Source organism: Cupressus sempervirens, chromosome 2 (genome assembly GCF_028749045.1).
Source record: "Cupressus sempervirens isolate cs-2001-9-10 chromosome 2, ASM2874904v1, whole genome shotgun sequence".
NCBI lineage: Eukaryota > Viridiplantae > Streptophyta > Pinopsida > Cupressales > Cupressaceae > Cupressus > Cupressus sempervirens.
In genome coordinates this window covers 150,710,086-150,727,973 of record NC_143119.1, presented here as the reverse complement: position 1 = coordinate 150,727,973, position 17,888 = coordinate 150,710,086, and the positions used below count along the sequence as shown (strand labels likewise).

At 36.8% G+C, this 17,888-nt stretch overlaps 1 protein-coding gene across 1 annotated transcript in view; it reads left to right on the top strand.

The window, feature by feature from the left end:
* Positions 1-17,888, top strand: part of LOC149571493 (transducin family protein / WD-40 repeat family protein) — a 76,034-nt gene that overhangs the window by 35,471 nt on the left and 22,675 nt on the right. Inside the window, exon 3 of the mRNA XM_089813008.1 lies at positions 9,363-9,549. Within this exon, the coding sequence (XP_089669134.1) occupies positions 9,363-9,549 (187 nt within the window). The remainder of the gene's footprint in view (positions 1-9,362; positions 9,550-17,888) is intronic.

Sequence of the window (17,888 nt, the reverse complement as noted above, 5' to 3'; positions counted from 1 at the left end):
CTCTGCCAAAATTTGGAAGTCATATGAGCGTCTCTATCAGAGATTATCTTCTCGGGAATTCCATTTCTTGCACAAACTTGCGTGCAATTACTGGAGCTCCATTTGTCAGGTTACTCAGAATAAAATGGGCTACCTTGGTAAGTCTATCCACAACTACCAATATTGTGTTGTGCTTATTGCATGGCATGGACAACCCTTGGATGAAATCCGTACTAAACTTCCATTTCGGAATAGCATGCGGATAGATTAAATCCACTGAGTGGTGGTGCAAAGTTTTAATGCCCTGACATTGGAGGCAGCTAGCTACAAACTTAGCTGCATCGCTCTTCATGCCCTTCCAAAAGTATAAGGGTTTGATATTTGCTAAGAGTTTTGTGAAGACTAAATTCCTTAGTTCTGCGGTGTCTGGAATATATATTCGTCCTTGGAATCTAAGTATTCCATCTAGATAAAAATGAAACTCATCATATTGGTGGTCTTGAGGATTTACTCACAACGCTTTTTAACCGAATTGAAGTATTTATCATTCCTATAACCTGATAGAACCTATTGTTTGAAGTTTGTTTGAATGGATGTTATGGAGACATGTTGTCTTCGGTTCAAGGTGTTAGCTACCTTATTCTCTTTTCCTTTAATATAACTGATTTCGAAATCGTAGTTGGAAGTTAGGTCTAGCCACTGACTTTGTCACGCATTCAAATTAGGTTGAGTAAAGAAATCTTCAAGCCTTAGTGATCGAATCTCAATTTGAATGTTTTTCTCATTAATAATGCCTCCATTTTTGTAACACGTGCACTACAACGGCCAATTTTATATCATGAGGCGCATAATTTACCTCTTAATTCTTGAGTTGCCATGACTCATATGCTATAACATGCTCATCTTGCATAAGCATTGCTCCAAGCCCCTCACCAGATGCATCTGTTACCACAAGGAACTGTCCTTTTGGATCAGGTGCTTTCAAAAGTAGTCGTTAGTTTTTCCTTGAGTAAATTGAAAGCTAGTTGACACTTACTTGTCCATTCAAATCTCTTACCCTTGCACTGCAGGGAGGTAATAGGGAAGGAGATTCATGAGAAATTGAGAACCAATTTTCTGCAATGACCTGCTAGCCCCATAAAACTTCTGACCTCTTGGACATTTCGAGGTGCCGACCATTCCACTATACCCTTTATATTTGAGGGATCCACAACTATTTGGTCTCTAGTAATTATATGACCTAGATTTTGGATTTCTTGTTGGAAGAAGGCACATTTTGATAACTTTCCATACAACTTATGTTCTCGAAGATGCTGAAGGACGAAGTGAAGGTGTTGTAAGTGTCCTTCCTCGTCCTTCGAATAGATTAGTATGCGAGAAAGACTAAGACAAATTTGTCCAAGCAATCATGAAAAACACTGTTATTAAGTTTATAAAGGCAGCAGACACATTAGTTTATCCAAAGGGGAGGACTGTGAACTGGTAATGTTTGTAATGAGTTCTGAAGGCTGTCTTATGAATGTCTTCATCTTTTAACCTCAATTGATGATATCCTGATTGTAAATTGATCATCGAGAAGACTATGGCTCCATGCATTTGATCGAAGAGATCATCAATGTGGCGTAAAGGATACTTATTTCTTATAGTGACCTTATTTATCATTCTATAGTCAATGCAAAGGCTTAATGTCCCATCCTTTTTCTTAACGAAAATTACTGGTGCTCCCTAGGGCAAAACGCTGGGCCTGATCAGACCTTTGTCTAACAATTCTTGTAATTGAGCCTTAAGCTCCAGCAACTCCATTTTGGTCATTCCATATGGTGCTTTTGACATTGGTTTGGCTCCGGGAATTAGATCAATAGAGAAGTCAAAGACTGCTTCGGGGGCAGCCCTGGTAAATCCTCAGGAAAAATAGCTATGAAATATTTTAAATAAGGATACTTCTCTTTGGATGATTCTTTTAGTTCCTGATCTGTTGAGTTTTTCTTATCCAAAATAAGGTACTCATTTGAATGAGTACCTTCAGTGGTTTCAGGAATCTCCTCCATCTTAACCATGTACAGATGACATCCTTTCTTATGATTTCGCTTAAGTTGAGATGTAGAGAGTTGTCGGAGTTTCAGATCTCGTTTAACTCGGGTTACCCAAGTCATATCTGTCTGTACAACCGCAGGAAATAGTAGAAAACAATGGAAAACTTCAGCGAACAACAACTCAATCCCTTAAATTCCTTGCCTAATCCAAATTATTACACATGAATCGGTACGAAGGTCTAAATCACGTCTTCCTTAACTGTTCCAACCAAAGTTTGAACCAATTGACTGTTGGTGTGCAATCAGTATGCATTTTTGTTACAGTTGTCAAAGTTGCACTTTGTCAACTTTCCAACATCATGACAACTTTGACATTTTTGTGCATTTTAAGCACTTGTTCCACCCAAATGACTCAAACTCGTTATTATCACTCAAAATGACATTCTTGGACCCTATGACTCTTCTAGCCATGATATGGCATGGTTTGACCCATTTTGACCACTATAGCCCAATCAAACAAAATGAGGCCATTACCACCAAGTAGGTCACAACCTTGCTACAAATCATACAAATATACTACAATGACTTGGAAGATGCCTTATTACAATGCCAAACAAGAAAAGAGAGGATTGACTCTTGATCAACCATGGTTAGAGAGGGTGGTCCTGTACCTTACTGCCTGGGACAAACAAAACTCAAGTCCCTTGAGTTCCCAACTGCTGCAAGGTGGTGCCATGTTTGAGTATAGCTGCTTCATTCATCCAAACGACTTCTGGAAGACCTGCCCACTTCACCAAGCACTACTTGTAAGCACCTCTTCTTGGTGGTTTGATGACTTAGATGTCTAGGATGCTCTCTACCTGGACTGGTTTAATGGTTGGAAGGTCCTCGATCCATTCCTCATCATTCTCCACATTCTCTATATGTTTGTCTCCACCTGTACCCTGTGGTGGTCTCTAAGGAAAAAGATCTGAAACTCATGAACTATCTTACAAGGTCCAATCTTCATCATGAGTAACTTGGTGGGCTGTCCTTTAGGTAACCTCTCTTTCTTGAGGAATGCCATGACAAGATCACTTTCTTTGAATTGAATATCTCTCCTCTTCAGATCTGTCCTGTTTATATATTTCAAAGCATTTTCTTCTAAGGTTCTTCTAACCTTCTCATGCATCTCCTTGATGGCAGTGACAAAGTCTTCTCCCCAAGCACTTCTCTTCTCAATACCCTGCAAATCTCTGAGTTCTAGGACTCCCCTAGGATGAAAGCCATAGACCACTTCAAAGGGGCTTTTCCCTGTACTTCTGTAAACAGAATCATTAAAGGAAAACTCTGTTTGACTGATAACTAGATCCCAAGCCATGCCATATTCTTTGGTTAAGCATCTAAGCAGATTTACCCAAGGATCTGTTGGCCACCTCTATCTGATCTTTTGTTTGTGGATGGTAACTATCTGTCACTATGGATATAGGCAGTCCATGGGTTCTCACAACTTCCTTGAAGAGCAATTCTGCAAAATGAGAAGCATCAGTGGTGCACTTACAAGGCACAAAGTGGGCCATCTTGCTAAACTATGACAAATACACTGTCAAAACCCCTAGGAGTCTTTGGAAGGCCTAGCACAAAGTCCATACTTACACTCTTCCAGGGTCTAGAGGGAATTGGCAAAGGTTGGTACAACCTTGCATTTGAGGAGATACCCTTACCCCTTTGGCAAATCTGACATCCTGCCACAAATTTTCTGACATCCACCTGCAACTTGGGCTAATAATAGTACCTTTTGACCTGCTCCAAGGTCTAATGAAGATTAAAGTGCCCACCAAGAGCTCCATTGTGTTTTTCACTAATAATGTTCTCTCTCATAGAACATTTGGGAACACACAATTGATTCCCTTTGAACAAAAGTCCCCTACTCAAATTTAACCCATGTCTGATCGTCTACCCAAAAACTTACTCTTAATCAACCAAAATATCTTGTGAGGGCTAATATGAGGCAATTTATTTAATTTAAGTTTTTCTATCATCTTTGTAGACACGATATTTTCAGTGAATCTTGAATCAACAATAATTTTACATAGTTTTCCATAGGCCTTACCTTGTGTTTTGAAGAATGCCTTTCTCTGTGGGGGTTCTTGCTTCAGGGGTACCTTCAACAGGGTCCTTTTGACCATCAGACCTTCACCTTCTAGACCCGGAGCAACACTTCCAATGGGTGAATTGATGCTTTGACAGTCTTTATCTTGTATTAATTGGTTCCTTGTCCTCATGTTGGGAACTTGCAAACTTCTCTGGACATTGGCTCATTGTTTGTCCTACACGATTACAACTGAAACACTTATTAGTGAACATTCTTAGTCCCCTTCCTTGTCCTCCAAATCTACCCCTGCCATTGGGCCTTCTTCCACCTTTGAATCCTGTTCTATACCCTGCTTCTCTATTCTGTTCTTGTGGATTAGGTTCCCCATTCCTTCCATTTGTTGAGCCTCTCCCACCAAAGTTTCCTCTGTTATTGGTTATGTAGTTCCTGCCACCTCTACCTCTATTATTTTGTTCCCTCCTCTTCAACCTTTCCTCCACTCTGAGGGCCAACTGAAACCATTTGTGCACTGCATCTGGAGCCAAATGACTAATTTCCTCTTGAATATTCATCCTTAGGCCATTCAAGTATCTGGCCACTTTTTCTGGTTCATCTTCTTGTTTCTTGGATCTGAGACTTAGTTTGTGAAATTCTTCAGTATATCTATTGACATCCAAGTCCTTCTGTCTGAGGTTTTGAAGCCTCCTATGCATCTCCACTTCATAATCTGTGTGTAAGAAGTGTGCCTTAACCCTTGCCTTCATCCTTTCCTGAGAGGCTATCATATTATTTCTTTCCTTTACCCTTTCTCCTTGCACATAGTTCCACTGTGATAAGGTAGATCCCTTCAGTTTTCCTTTGGGCGAACCTGACCCTCTCATCCTGTGGGGTTTCATGGTATTCAAAGTGATTGCTTAGGTCCTCTATCCATTTAATTATTTTGTCTGCATTCAGGCTACCTCCATGCATTGGTAACCTCTCAGTAACATCTCTTTTTACTGAATTTGGGGCTTCCACAAAAGCCTTTTGATCTGCAGGAAGATCTACCACTTGTCTTGGTGCTTCTCCTCCTTCATCCTCTTTTCTGTCTGTATCATCTTCACAATCCTTATCCTTGTTCTTTGATTGCTTAAAATCTGCTAATTTTTCTTCAAGCAACTCTTCCACCATCCTTTTGATGACTTCTTGGCTCATTCCCTTTGGAGGCATGATGTTAGCCTCTAGTTCTCCTTCTTCCTCTGACATACACCGTAATTAGACACGGGACTTTTATCTCTGATACCAATATGGTGTAGAATGCAAGTATTCTTAAGGTCTCACTAACTTGGGTATGCGTTGAGGCACCAAATAATGGTCCTCACACCATCAACCTACCAAAAGGTTGATTCACATCCCTACATATGGTCTAACATTCACTTGGGTTCATAACCACTACATCAATACGTCACTTCCCTAAGACCTTCTTGGGCAACTCGTTTCACATGCAACCTAGGATATTATTACCAAGTGATGATAGATATGTGTGAATCGCTTCCATCCTTTCTATGAACCATACAACTCATTTTGACCACCATAGCGGCATTGACAAAGAACCACAATTTACTTTGTGCATATAAGGCTAATGGAAGACCTAAAACAATTATCCTCCAAATAAACTCCAGTTTCTGATACCCTTTTGGGGCTAATATGAAATATCACAATTTGGGATGTGGGTTTTGCCTTTGACCGGGTCAGCCAAAAATGGGATCAAATGGCTTACAAACCTGTAACTAATGAGGGTTTGCTCAAACACATGTCATTTGGATTGATCAGGGAAAAATGATTCTTGATCCAGTCTCACCAATGAACTTGGCACTCACACACCCTAAGACTTCTCTGCAACATCCATTTCCCTTCTTGACAGGCTCGTCACATCCTAATGCCGAGCCTAGGGCATCATGGGAAAAAATCAGGGATTGTTTATTTAACACTGAAACCAAATGCATTATGTAGTATACAAAGTGACCTGACATTCCCTTAAAAATCATTCAATTCTCATGGTAGAATGTCAGGGAAAAGCCATTAGTTTGTGAAACCCTCACTGCAACTGTTATTCTGGACCAGTCTACACTAAAACACTCATTACTCCCTTCATTACTTATCAAATGGATTCAAACAAAGTGCAATAGAAAGCTATTTCAAGAAGCTATCCTACATACCCATGGATCCAGTGCTTCAATCAATATGTGTGCCCATACAGCCATAGGAAATAGTAGAAAACAATGGAAGACTTCAGCAAACAATAATTCAATCCCTTCAATTCCTTGACAAATCCAAAAAATTACATCATGAATCGACACCAAGGCCTAAATCATGTCTTCCTTAACTGTTCCAACCGAAGTTTGAACTAATTGACCCTTGGTGTGCAATTAATATGCATTTTGTTAAAGTTGACTTTGCAACAGCATGACAACTTTTACATTTTTGTGCATTTTAACCATTTGTTCCTCCCAAATGACTCAAAACTCCTTATTATCATTCAAAATGACATTCTTGGACCCTATGACTCTTCTAGCCATGGCATGGTTTGACCCATTTTGACCACAATTCCCCAATCAGACGAATGAGACCATTACAACCATTTAGGTCACAACCTTGTTACAAATCATAACAAATTAACTACGATGGCTTGGAAAATGCCTTATTACAATGCAAAACAAGAAACCTTAGGGTTGACCCTTGATCAACAATGGTTAGAGAGGGTGCTCCTGCACCACAAACCTCCATCAAACTATAAGAATAAGCAAGTAAAAGGCCAGCGACATATCATGATCATAAAGATCTATATAATACATATCCCTTTTTTTAAATCTTTGCATATTTGTAGATAAAAATAATATTATGGTTGCTATATCAGCTAGGACCTACGTTAGATGCCTTCTTAGGATGGATTCTTGCTCCTCTGAGCAGCTGAGCCATAGACTTGTAGTTTTTGATTTGATATTTATTTGAAACATTTGATCCCATGAATTTCATATTCCATGAGTTCCGTATATGGATGAGATTATTTATATATTAGGTGTCCTATTTTTTGAAGTTACAATTTGTATTTATTGTCCTTACTTATTTGATTGATGTAAACTTATGTATGTGATCAAATTAGCTTCCATTGGATGAATTACTTGTGTTTCTAAGGTTTATTTAATAAAGGGTGCATGAAACGAGTTTTAAAATTATGAACATCTGTAAATTTCTTGGGTTTTTCTCTTTGCCAAGTCTTGCTGAGTCTCAGGTCCCCAGTCTCGAGCTAGGTAACCCTTGCCAAGTCTGAGCCATATCTGAGTCCCTTTTAACTATGCTTTCACCTTCCATTAATAAGGTGAACTGGTGTAATAAACAAGAGATTCTAAGGTTAACCATCATACCTTTGCCCAAATCAACGTTTTGACACTGCTTAATAATAGATTGTAGAAGATAGAGCTCATACAGTAAACTTTTGCGAACCAGAATAGCATAACTAAATAACAGAGAAAGCAAGAACGTAATGACACTAGAGGTACTCTGGGAAAACCCTCCTACTCGAGCAAAAAACCAACCACACCCTAAAATAGTTCCTTTCTTATTAACAAGAGATTCAGTACAAAGCTTCGCAAGCTTATTTGGAAGAATGATTTCTTCAACAATCTGTTATAACAGATGCTAGCAGATTGTCCTTATAGGATTATATATCTACAGCATGTTTACTTCTCTTTGAATCACAAATTACACATATATAAAACTGATGATGTAGTAATCACACACAAAATATTATAATGCCGAGAAATATACATCAAACTATCTCAGATTCACATAGTCCTTTCACTTGCTCAACAAAGCAATAATACACCAGATGTTAAATCACCGAACAATGTTCCTCTAGCTGTCTGAGACTGTTAAGCAGGAAGCAAACACGATTATCTCTCCCTCTGCCTTGATAATGGTATATATAATGCACTCTTCAATCTCTGCCCATTACCTGATACTGCATGGAATGAAAAATATACAAACAGGATAGTGAAGTAGACTCCCATATTAATTGCATGTCATAGTAATGAAAAACTAAATTGCCTCCAGTGTTACCCCCATAGATTCTCATACAAGCCAATACATCATAAACTTTTGACTGCAGTTACACATATCATTTTGTATTCCTTCAATGATACAAACCGTGCATTTACCAAGAAACTGTGGACTCTTGAATTTTCAGCAGTGACAAAAAGAAATGGGGATTGCACCATCTTGAAAATCATTTGCATCATTTAAGTCAGAGACTCAACACAGAGAAGAGAAGATACAATGGTATGACAGTTGTCAACAGATACTAATCACCGCTGCACAATATATCAAATGCCTTCCGTACAGAATGGTATACTCTCAGCATGTATCAAAGAGTCATGAAGACAATATAAGATACTCAAAAGATGAGCTGGAGATGATAATACAGCTCCAAAATAAAAAGCATGAAGCTGAAGACTGAAGCCATCGAACTTAAATATATCAAATTCATCTATCACAAGTAGTAATGATTTTTGCTGTAGCTATAAAACATTAACATGTTTGTGGGCCAGGATGCCTTGATATCCAATAAATGCAGAAATAGAGTAAACCCTCGAGGTAGAATAACACCATACAATACTATTTATGGAAGAAACCTCTCCATGCTATATCTCTGAGAGAGAACCTAAATACAATATCAATCTTCACTCAAATCCTTACAATGATAATCACCTCCTTTAGACAGTCCTCCTAATAATTTAATGGAGGGGTAATCCTAATGAAGGCCTACTTATCACTTAATATAATTGAAGTTATTCACACAAGCCAATATGACTAACTTAATGGATGTGTATGTATTTTTGAGTATGTTTAGAATCAAGCTCCATGATCTATAATCCGGTTGAGAAAGAAAACAAGGTCTTGTATTTTTAAGTTAGTATATTCATGTGGAACTTGTTGAACATTTTTTTAAGGCCATGTCTTTTGAAGCTAGTTATTTGAAACCATATTTCCATTTATGAACCTGATCACTAAGTTTGGAACATGGTTATTATGGTTAATCTTTGAAAATGTTGTACTGTGTTGTGCAAAATTCTTTTGGTCTACAAGTTTAATGGAGACCAAGAATTAAGATACCTGTTTAATGCAGATCAAGAATTAAAATAGGCATCTCAACTACTGTTGCAGAATACCTTATTAGCAGCAGTTTTAGTTATACATATTCTATATTTGATTATGATATTTCTTGTTTTCAAATGCAGAGAGCATTCAAACTTCGTGAATTGTGTAAGATTTTCTCCAGATGGGAGCAAGTTTATTACTGTTGGTTCAGACAGAAAAGGGGTGCTTTTTGATGGGAAGACAGGCGAAAAGATTGGAGAGTTGGTTAAAGACGGTGGTCACACAGGAAGCATTTATGCTGCCAGCTGGAGTCCTGACAGTAAGCAGGTATTGTTATTAAAGACATAGATGATGGTAAATTCTTAAAATTATTTTCATTTTTGTCAGCTGGTCTCCTGTGAAAAGAGAGAAATCCTGCCTTTTGTTCAGAAAACAGGTAATGGTTTGAAGCTCATCTCATTTTTTGGTTTAGGAGTAGAAAATGAGGCTTTTTGGTGTATCAGTTAAATTTATGCATCACTGTGGCTTTTATGTGTCCATTGTAGTGAGTACACAGTGCCCTTAGTTTATACCCATCTGAACTTTAGTAAATACACTCTTCTCTTATTTAATATTGAAAATATCTTGTTGCCATTTTCATTCAAGCAATTCAACATGCTTTGTTTTTCCTCACATACATAACTTACAGCTGCTGAGATTTTACTGGGTTCACTTCCACAGATTTTGCATATTAATGTATTTATCCATTCTTTTAAGCTTTTCAATTCTATATGATTTAGTTGAGTCTCTTGTTACTGTTACATGTACATTAAGTGATGTACTCAAATAAGCACTAGGAGTAAGTGGAAGAGTGGAAAATATTATTATTAATGTTAAAAAAAGACCAAAAGAGGAGCAATTGGACTTGACAATACATGTCATGATAGAAAAGTACAAGGAACCCTGTGATCTGAAGAAATTAAAAAATAACTAGTCGTTAAAATTTAAGACAATAAACCTTTGTAATTGTGTAATGTCTCTTCTCTGGCTCCACCTGCAATTTTACCAAAAAATACAATTCCAACTCAAGTCTTAAGAACATAATTCAATTTCAAACTTTACTATATACAATATTGTTAAGTCATAACTGCAAATTTTCAATGATATATATAGTAAAATCAATTCACTATTAAGCAATCTTCTTTTATATCAGGAAGTGGTCAGTGTATGCAAACCATAGTCTTTACGGGATATTCCCTTGTAATGCAAGAACATGGAAATGGCTTAGTCCATCTATTGTGGGTTGGCGTACTTAAGGGAAACAATCAAGCCCAAGGGCATTCATTTCCCCTCAGCCCATGATATATTTATTGTGGGTTGGAGTACTTGGGGAATTCCTCGAGCCCAAGGGCACTCATTCATCCCTTGACCCATAGTATATGGTAGGATCATAAGCTCATTGAATCCCTCAAGCCAACTTGGAGATATCACAGCCTCCTTGGTCAAGCCCAAGATCACTCATTCGCCTCCCAATTCATGAGAGTTGTATCTCGGGGTGGCGTGCTTGAAAGAACATAGGGGGATTGCCTTCCTCAATAAGCTTGGGAGCACTCATTCACCTTTTGGCGACAACCCTACAACACAGGGTGGTGTGCTTGCTGCAGGGTAGTGTAATGTCCTCTTTTACCAATGCCCTAGTTTCTGCCCAAAAATTACAGTTCCAATAAAATCCACAAAACATATCTTTCCCACTAGGGTCAAGAACATAAATTCAATCATATGATATATGTAATCTTATTAATGGAGTTCCTTTGTAATGTCCCAAATTGGAGTTTACCATCTCATTACCAATCATAACTTAGTCTAGTAGGAACCTCAAGATGGTGCTAGTAAATGCCCAACCTAACTAAGCCTGAGAGCATGTCATATTCATATTATGGAAAACTTGCCTACATCTCACAAGTTGCAGGAATGTCCGACAGTGCACTAGTTCTCCCCTTGTGGTATCCCTCAAGCGGTAGGAGTGTCAGCTATGACCAATTCCCCACCCACTTGGATAAACTAAATTGCTTCTGGGCCCACAAAAGGTAGGAATGTTAACTATGATCCAATTCCTTTGTCTGGGGTGCCATACTTAGTCAGGGGAGCTGGTTAACTGCACATCCTATCTTTTTTCCTCTAAATCATAAGTGATTGATTACGGAATATATAGACTCGTATATGTAAACACATTTCGGAATATACAGACTCGCATATGTAAACACAGTTTAATTATGAACTATCTTGCATTCAATAACTAGTAATGTATTGTTGGTAAACAGATTTGTCACTTGAAAATGGCCCAATGAAGTGTATGTGGCAAACTGTTTACAACAGTTGGATAGGCCCTTGATATGTGGCCTTCCTCTGCATTTAGAGGTGCAGCTCCCTTGTATGATATAGTTTTGAAGGTTTTCAAATAAAGATGAAATCAAACTTTAAAAGATCAATAAAAAGCCATTGATGACAAATGCACCACACGACTTTAAAGCTTTCCTGGACTAACTTAAACTGCCAATAACAACAATCAAGACCTATGCTTGAGAATTACCACTAGCACAATGTTGATCGAAAGATTCATAAACATCTGCTCGATACCATGAAAGTGCTCACTACAAAGAGAATCAACATTTTCAACAATTTGGATTTTGAAAGAAGAGAACTCGAATAGCACTTTCCTTTATTTTCTTGCACCAAGAACTTAAAAGGAATTTTCGATTACAAAGATAAAATTTGTACACACTTTCCAAATATTATCTTATCACCAAAATTCTAACCTAAGTATTCTCCTATTCCAGAGTCCAAAATGTCCCCCCTTTACAAAGCCAAAATGAACCCTTTTATAAGCACCAAGGTTAAGAACTACCCCTCTGTGGTTAATAACTACCCTACAATCACAAGATCTGGGAGAGGTTAATTAACCTCATCAAAATTAAACCCAAATTACAAAAGTCGCTATTTATATGCATAGAATCACAAAAGAATCACTTTTTCTCTAGTGAAATGAATCCCGACTATATGGATGCAGAACCAACTTTCCAACAATCATACTAAGGGGCAAATCCAGAGCCACTTGAGCTTGCTCTAGGAGTGATTGCCAAACCCTAATGGACTAGAAATTGTTGATTGTGATCACTTCTTGAGCATATATGCCCAAGCACAAGTCATAGATGATTTGGATTTGCAGACACTTCCATCTGGCAAACACTACACATTGCATTATTGGAACCGAGTGATGTCTTCATCCATGACCTTGTTTTCTTAGTAGGCTAGCTATACCCATGTTGATATCCCTTTAACCATCATATGAGCACACCTTCTGAGGATTTGTATCTTCCATCGAGAGTTTCCATATTTCGCATCCATCCCTTACAAAAATTTGGTCAAATCATTTCAAGTGGACTGTGATAGCACTGAACTATTCTTTGATGTGTCTACTCGGCTGCTCCGATGCTTCTCAATATGAATATATCTCACCTGCAGAGAACATGGTACAAAACATGACAATATAGTGACATGCTCATTATCTAAGTCACCCAGACTTCTTTCACCATTAGACGCTTTATCAAAGAACTTATAAACCTTGCCTATGCTACACAATAGAGGATGAACTTTGTCATGCCTGACCTTACTCTTTCTTGTTTCTCTTCGTTTGCCTCAGTTGTTGCTGTGATTCAAGTTCATTGCTTTGATATTATCAAACTTTGTTTGTTAATTTGTTAAATTTAATTAGTTAAATTTGGTCTGTGTTGATACAGTTATAGTGATCATTATCTGTTTATGTTAGTTTAATTGTGATAAGGATTCAGCTGTTTCGAACTGACTGATAACGTTGATTCTTAATACATGTTTGAACTCAGAGCAGATACTAATTTTGAGTTGGATGGTAGTGAATTTAATTAAATAATAGATTGCATGACTTTAGCATTGAAGTAATATGTTAGGCATTGCATTTCTAATTTGATTCATGTTAAGAATTAACTATATTCTTTTAAGATAAGCATGGATGTTTTACAGAATTTTAGAAAATTAAACACATTGTTATGAATATGGCAAATTCATTCTGGTGTTACTCACATTGGGAAACTCTCATGTATATTGATGTTTTCTCACCTATATATATATGTATTTTACTGGTGAAATCTATAAATTTAAGAGTGAATGTTAGTTCATGTAAATACTTATATATAATAAGTTTACATCTTTTAATAATTCACACAAATTTAAAAGTGGGAAGTCATTATATTAAGTTGCTATGTTTGATCACCGCAGCTATAACATGGAAGTTATTGTTTTGCCCCTTTCTGTTATATTGGATATAGGGATTTTATTGTCATAAAACCCTAGGGGGGTTTCTTATATTTTGAAAGGGTCATATGATATTTTTTTCGAAAGCCAATTTGTGGCGGTGAATATGGGTTGTCATTGTACCCAGTCCTGCAGTTGAATTAATGCATGAAGGTGGGAAGTAATGGCACTTAGGAATGAGTCGGCCATTCCATCTTGGGGTTGAAAATTGCAAGGTTTTGGCCGGTATTTGGGCCGCTTGCTTTGTAAAGTAAACCACCTGTGTGGTGTTGCTGTTGAATAGGCAACATGGTTGGAATGGAGCTCTGTTTTATGAGACTCAGTTTGTTGTATTGCTCTCAGCTACAGTTATTCCTTTTGAGGTTGCTCTCAAGGCTATTGATTCAATTTTTAGGGCTTTGGAGGCGAGCGGAATCTCAGAGCAGTGGGTTGAGCGTTTGTTCACCTTCTCAGATTTTGGAGGTAGGGGGCCTTTCTTATAACCTTATACTTTGTTTTGCGGTGTGTTATTTCTTTTGAAATTGCAAAAAAAAATAAAAAATGTCATTTAAAACGATTGGTTACGGTTTCGTATATATCGACACCCATGGTTGGGTGTATGCAAGGTTCGAAGTTATTGAACTCTGTGTACATCCAAAAATGGATGTGGGTATAGCGTGACCGCTAAGGAAACTTTGCATGCTGTAGTAGCAAATAATGTTAAAATATCATAAAGGCTATCGAGCAGCTGATACTTTGTGTTAATGGGCATTATGTTTCAATTTCAATCTGGAAATTCTTATGCTGTTGATTTTAGTTATCTTGCTTTTATGAGATTTGGAAACTGGACGGTGACGTTATGGTAATAACAGAGGCATTTCGTCATATAGTTGTAGGTAGTTAAGGTATGAGTATTTCATGGAATGTTATGCATTCGCCTTACTTAAACAGCCTTATGAAACTTAGAAGATGTGTCTCTGTTTCGCAATAAGAAATGAGGGTATAAATCCCAAGCCTATTTTATGAATTATTTAGATATATAAATACGGGTATTAGACTCGGTCCAACCCATAGTGTATGCTTTTAAACATCAAAATTTTAAAATCTTAGTGTTATGCGAGTTGTATGAATCTAAACTTAGATGAACATCTACATAAACTGTGGTTGGGTATTTAGTCTTATGGATAGTTCGAAATTTTATTAGATGAAACAATAGCATTTGTCAGCAATATGAATGTGTGTTGTAGGCAGTCGATACCAAGGAGAATTGTCGTGATAGAATAACTTGTCATTGGCAATAGATGTTTAGAATATTTGGAAAACTTGGTAAAACTGTTGTTCTCAACACTGGTAATGATATCTCGTCGAATAGCTAGAAGGAAATTGGATTTCTAGTCGATTTATAACACTGCGACAACATATTTCTCATTAAGTTTTTAAAAGTAGAAAGGCATCTAGTTATAACAACTGTCGTTTAATGAGTTTTGCATGTGAATCGATTTCATTTACAATTGTTTAAGATATTTGTAATAGTAGAATTTCATAGCTGTTGATTGCTTAATATCTAGAATGAAAATGATGTTGGATAGCAAGTGTACATTTTAAATTATGATCTTTTATATAGAAAAACATTACTAAGTCTGGATATGTAGAAGTCTGCCAGATATAAATAATTTAGTTGAATATGTTTTGAAGCATTCTGATGAACATTTATACGATGTTAGAAAATGAAATTTTATGAATTAGTAATCTTTTATTATAAAGAGGAGTTTCAGTTCATTATTGTAATGAAGTTGTTTCAAGCATGAGACAGATTATGATTTGTGTTGATGGTTTGTCCTTTAAAACAAGAATATCATAGGCATTTTAATCTGTATCTGGGTCAATTCGAGGATAAATGTAGATGGTTTGGTTAGCTGGAAATTGATGTATAGTATGAAGATTCTGTGAGTATTGTTGAGCGGAGGCTAGTTCAATTGTATTTGCGTGATCTTGATATTATAGGTTTTATTTCTGATGAATAAACTATCTATATTTATCTTTGAACTTGGTAGAATAAGATGTGTTACAAACAGGTTAAAGAATGTAGTATCATGTTGTATATTGATATTATATCTGTTGCATGTACATTCTTTGTATATCTGATTGAGGTGTATTTTAAGAATAGCTGTGATGAATGTATATCGAGGTGGCTGAATTTGGTTTATCCTATTCAGTTAATTAATTCAATGATAACTTTAAAATAAATTGGGTGGGTTAATTTCATATAAAAGATAATTGGCCTTACCTATAACTTAAACCTATATGGTTAAGTATGGAGAACAAGGCTTATCTCTATTTTGTCATTGACAAGTATAATAGAGAATTCCGTTATGTGTTGACTATGGGCATACCATACATGGATGCAGAATCTTAGTGCCATAACGATGACACCTCAGTATATATATGATTCATTTACGGGTTATTCTTAGTGCGAGTTTAATTTTGCAATGATGAGTAAATGTTTACTTCTTGCTTATTATTTATGAAACTGCGCTATGTTGAAGTAATTAGATATTTGCATTATATTTATGTATATGTTTATACTAACATGCATGCAGATGGATTACGCTCTTATATCAGTGTGTACTGAGCCCCCTTGCTGTGTTGTGTTTCGTTATTGTATGTTTTCCAGGTGCTTTGAGTTTTCAAGTAGCTAAAGATGCTTATTGAAGTTCTTCTTGAATCATTATTCATTTGCTTGTAGGGTCCATATTTTTGGACATAGGCATTTAAGGATGAGATTGTACTTCATGATTGTACTGAACTCAATATATTTTAGAATCTTTATGGAATCATATTTGGATGATGTTTACTTGTATTTTGAGGTTTTCAGATTGAGAATGGTTCAATCTATGTACTTGTACTTGTATTAAGTGGAGTTAAATAAAAAAAAACATTGCGTACTTTGTACTTGTTTTTGGATTCTTTATTTTTGTTATTGTTAGTAGTAGTGTTACAAACTTCATGTGTGCTGTGTGCATCTATATTTGCTTCCACATCTTCAAATTCTTTTGTCAAACAATTCTCGTGTCACCCTTTACACGTTGTCTTTGCGGAACAAAATCTCCACTTGGCCTTCGAGATATAGAACAATCTCCAGCCAAGGTGGCATACTGAGAGTTGAGAGTTGGGGCATTCCATCATAGATAATATGTGATATCTCCTTCATATCATAGTTTGGAGATCGAAGCATTTTGTTAAACATTTGGCGACAAATACTGACCATACACCATACATATATCATACTATGCACTTTGTTTGGATGATGCCCGGTTTCATTCATCAATCAAATATTTGATGTGCCATTGGTTAACATTTTTCAACGTTGTGTCTTGAGAATACATCACGCAACATTGATGTGCTATATTCTTGCAAGCTGGATATAAATTGGATCGACACCCATTGGAAACTTCAATCCTTCGAGTACCTTAAAACTTATTTATCATGAGTGATACACATTTTGCCATCTTACACCTACCTTTAAGATGATCCAGCTTCCTATTATTATCCTTTATCAACTCGGTCAAAGAGGTTGATAATCGAACCCAAAACACGTGTTCTGGACTCCAATCTTAACCTTTTTTAATTTTGGGGGTTAAGGTTAATGGTATGGAACACGTGTTTGAAAAATTTATCTTAACTCATTTGAGAAGAGGTTAAGATTTTGGATAGAAACACGTATTCCAAACCTCGAGCCTTAACCTTTTAAAAGGTTAATGGTTAATGATTAGAAAGAGAACACACATTTTTTAAACTTATCTTAACCTTTTAGATGGAGAGGTTAAGATTTTGGAGTGAAAGACGTGTTTTGGAACCTTAACCTTAACCTTAAAAAAAAAAGGTTAATGGTTAATGATTGAGTGGAAAACACGTAGTTTGGTGCTCTTCATTAACCTGCCATAATTTGAGAGTTAGGTGGTGGAATTTGGAAATTCGAAGTGCAGGGCAGAGGTGGTGATTAGTCGGAGGATTTGAAATCATGAGACTACCAAAAATTGGATAAGTCTTCGAACAATTTAAAGATTGAATTTTGTTGTCCTCTTGCACATTTTGACTGAAAAATTTGAAATTTGGGTATGATAAATACCAGGGCAACATGCATATAACATAATTGATTGTATGTAGGCAGGTCAAATGCATCATTATCCATAATGATCATGTAAGCAGATTGAGTACATTATTATCTGTTATTGCACATAGGCCAGATTGAGTGCATAAAATACCAGTGTAACACCAGTGCTGGGGTACATTGGGACAAGTTTACAGGATGGGGGGACCGGGGGGGGGGAGGGAGCGGGGACAATGGGCCTCAATTTCAG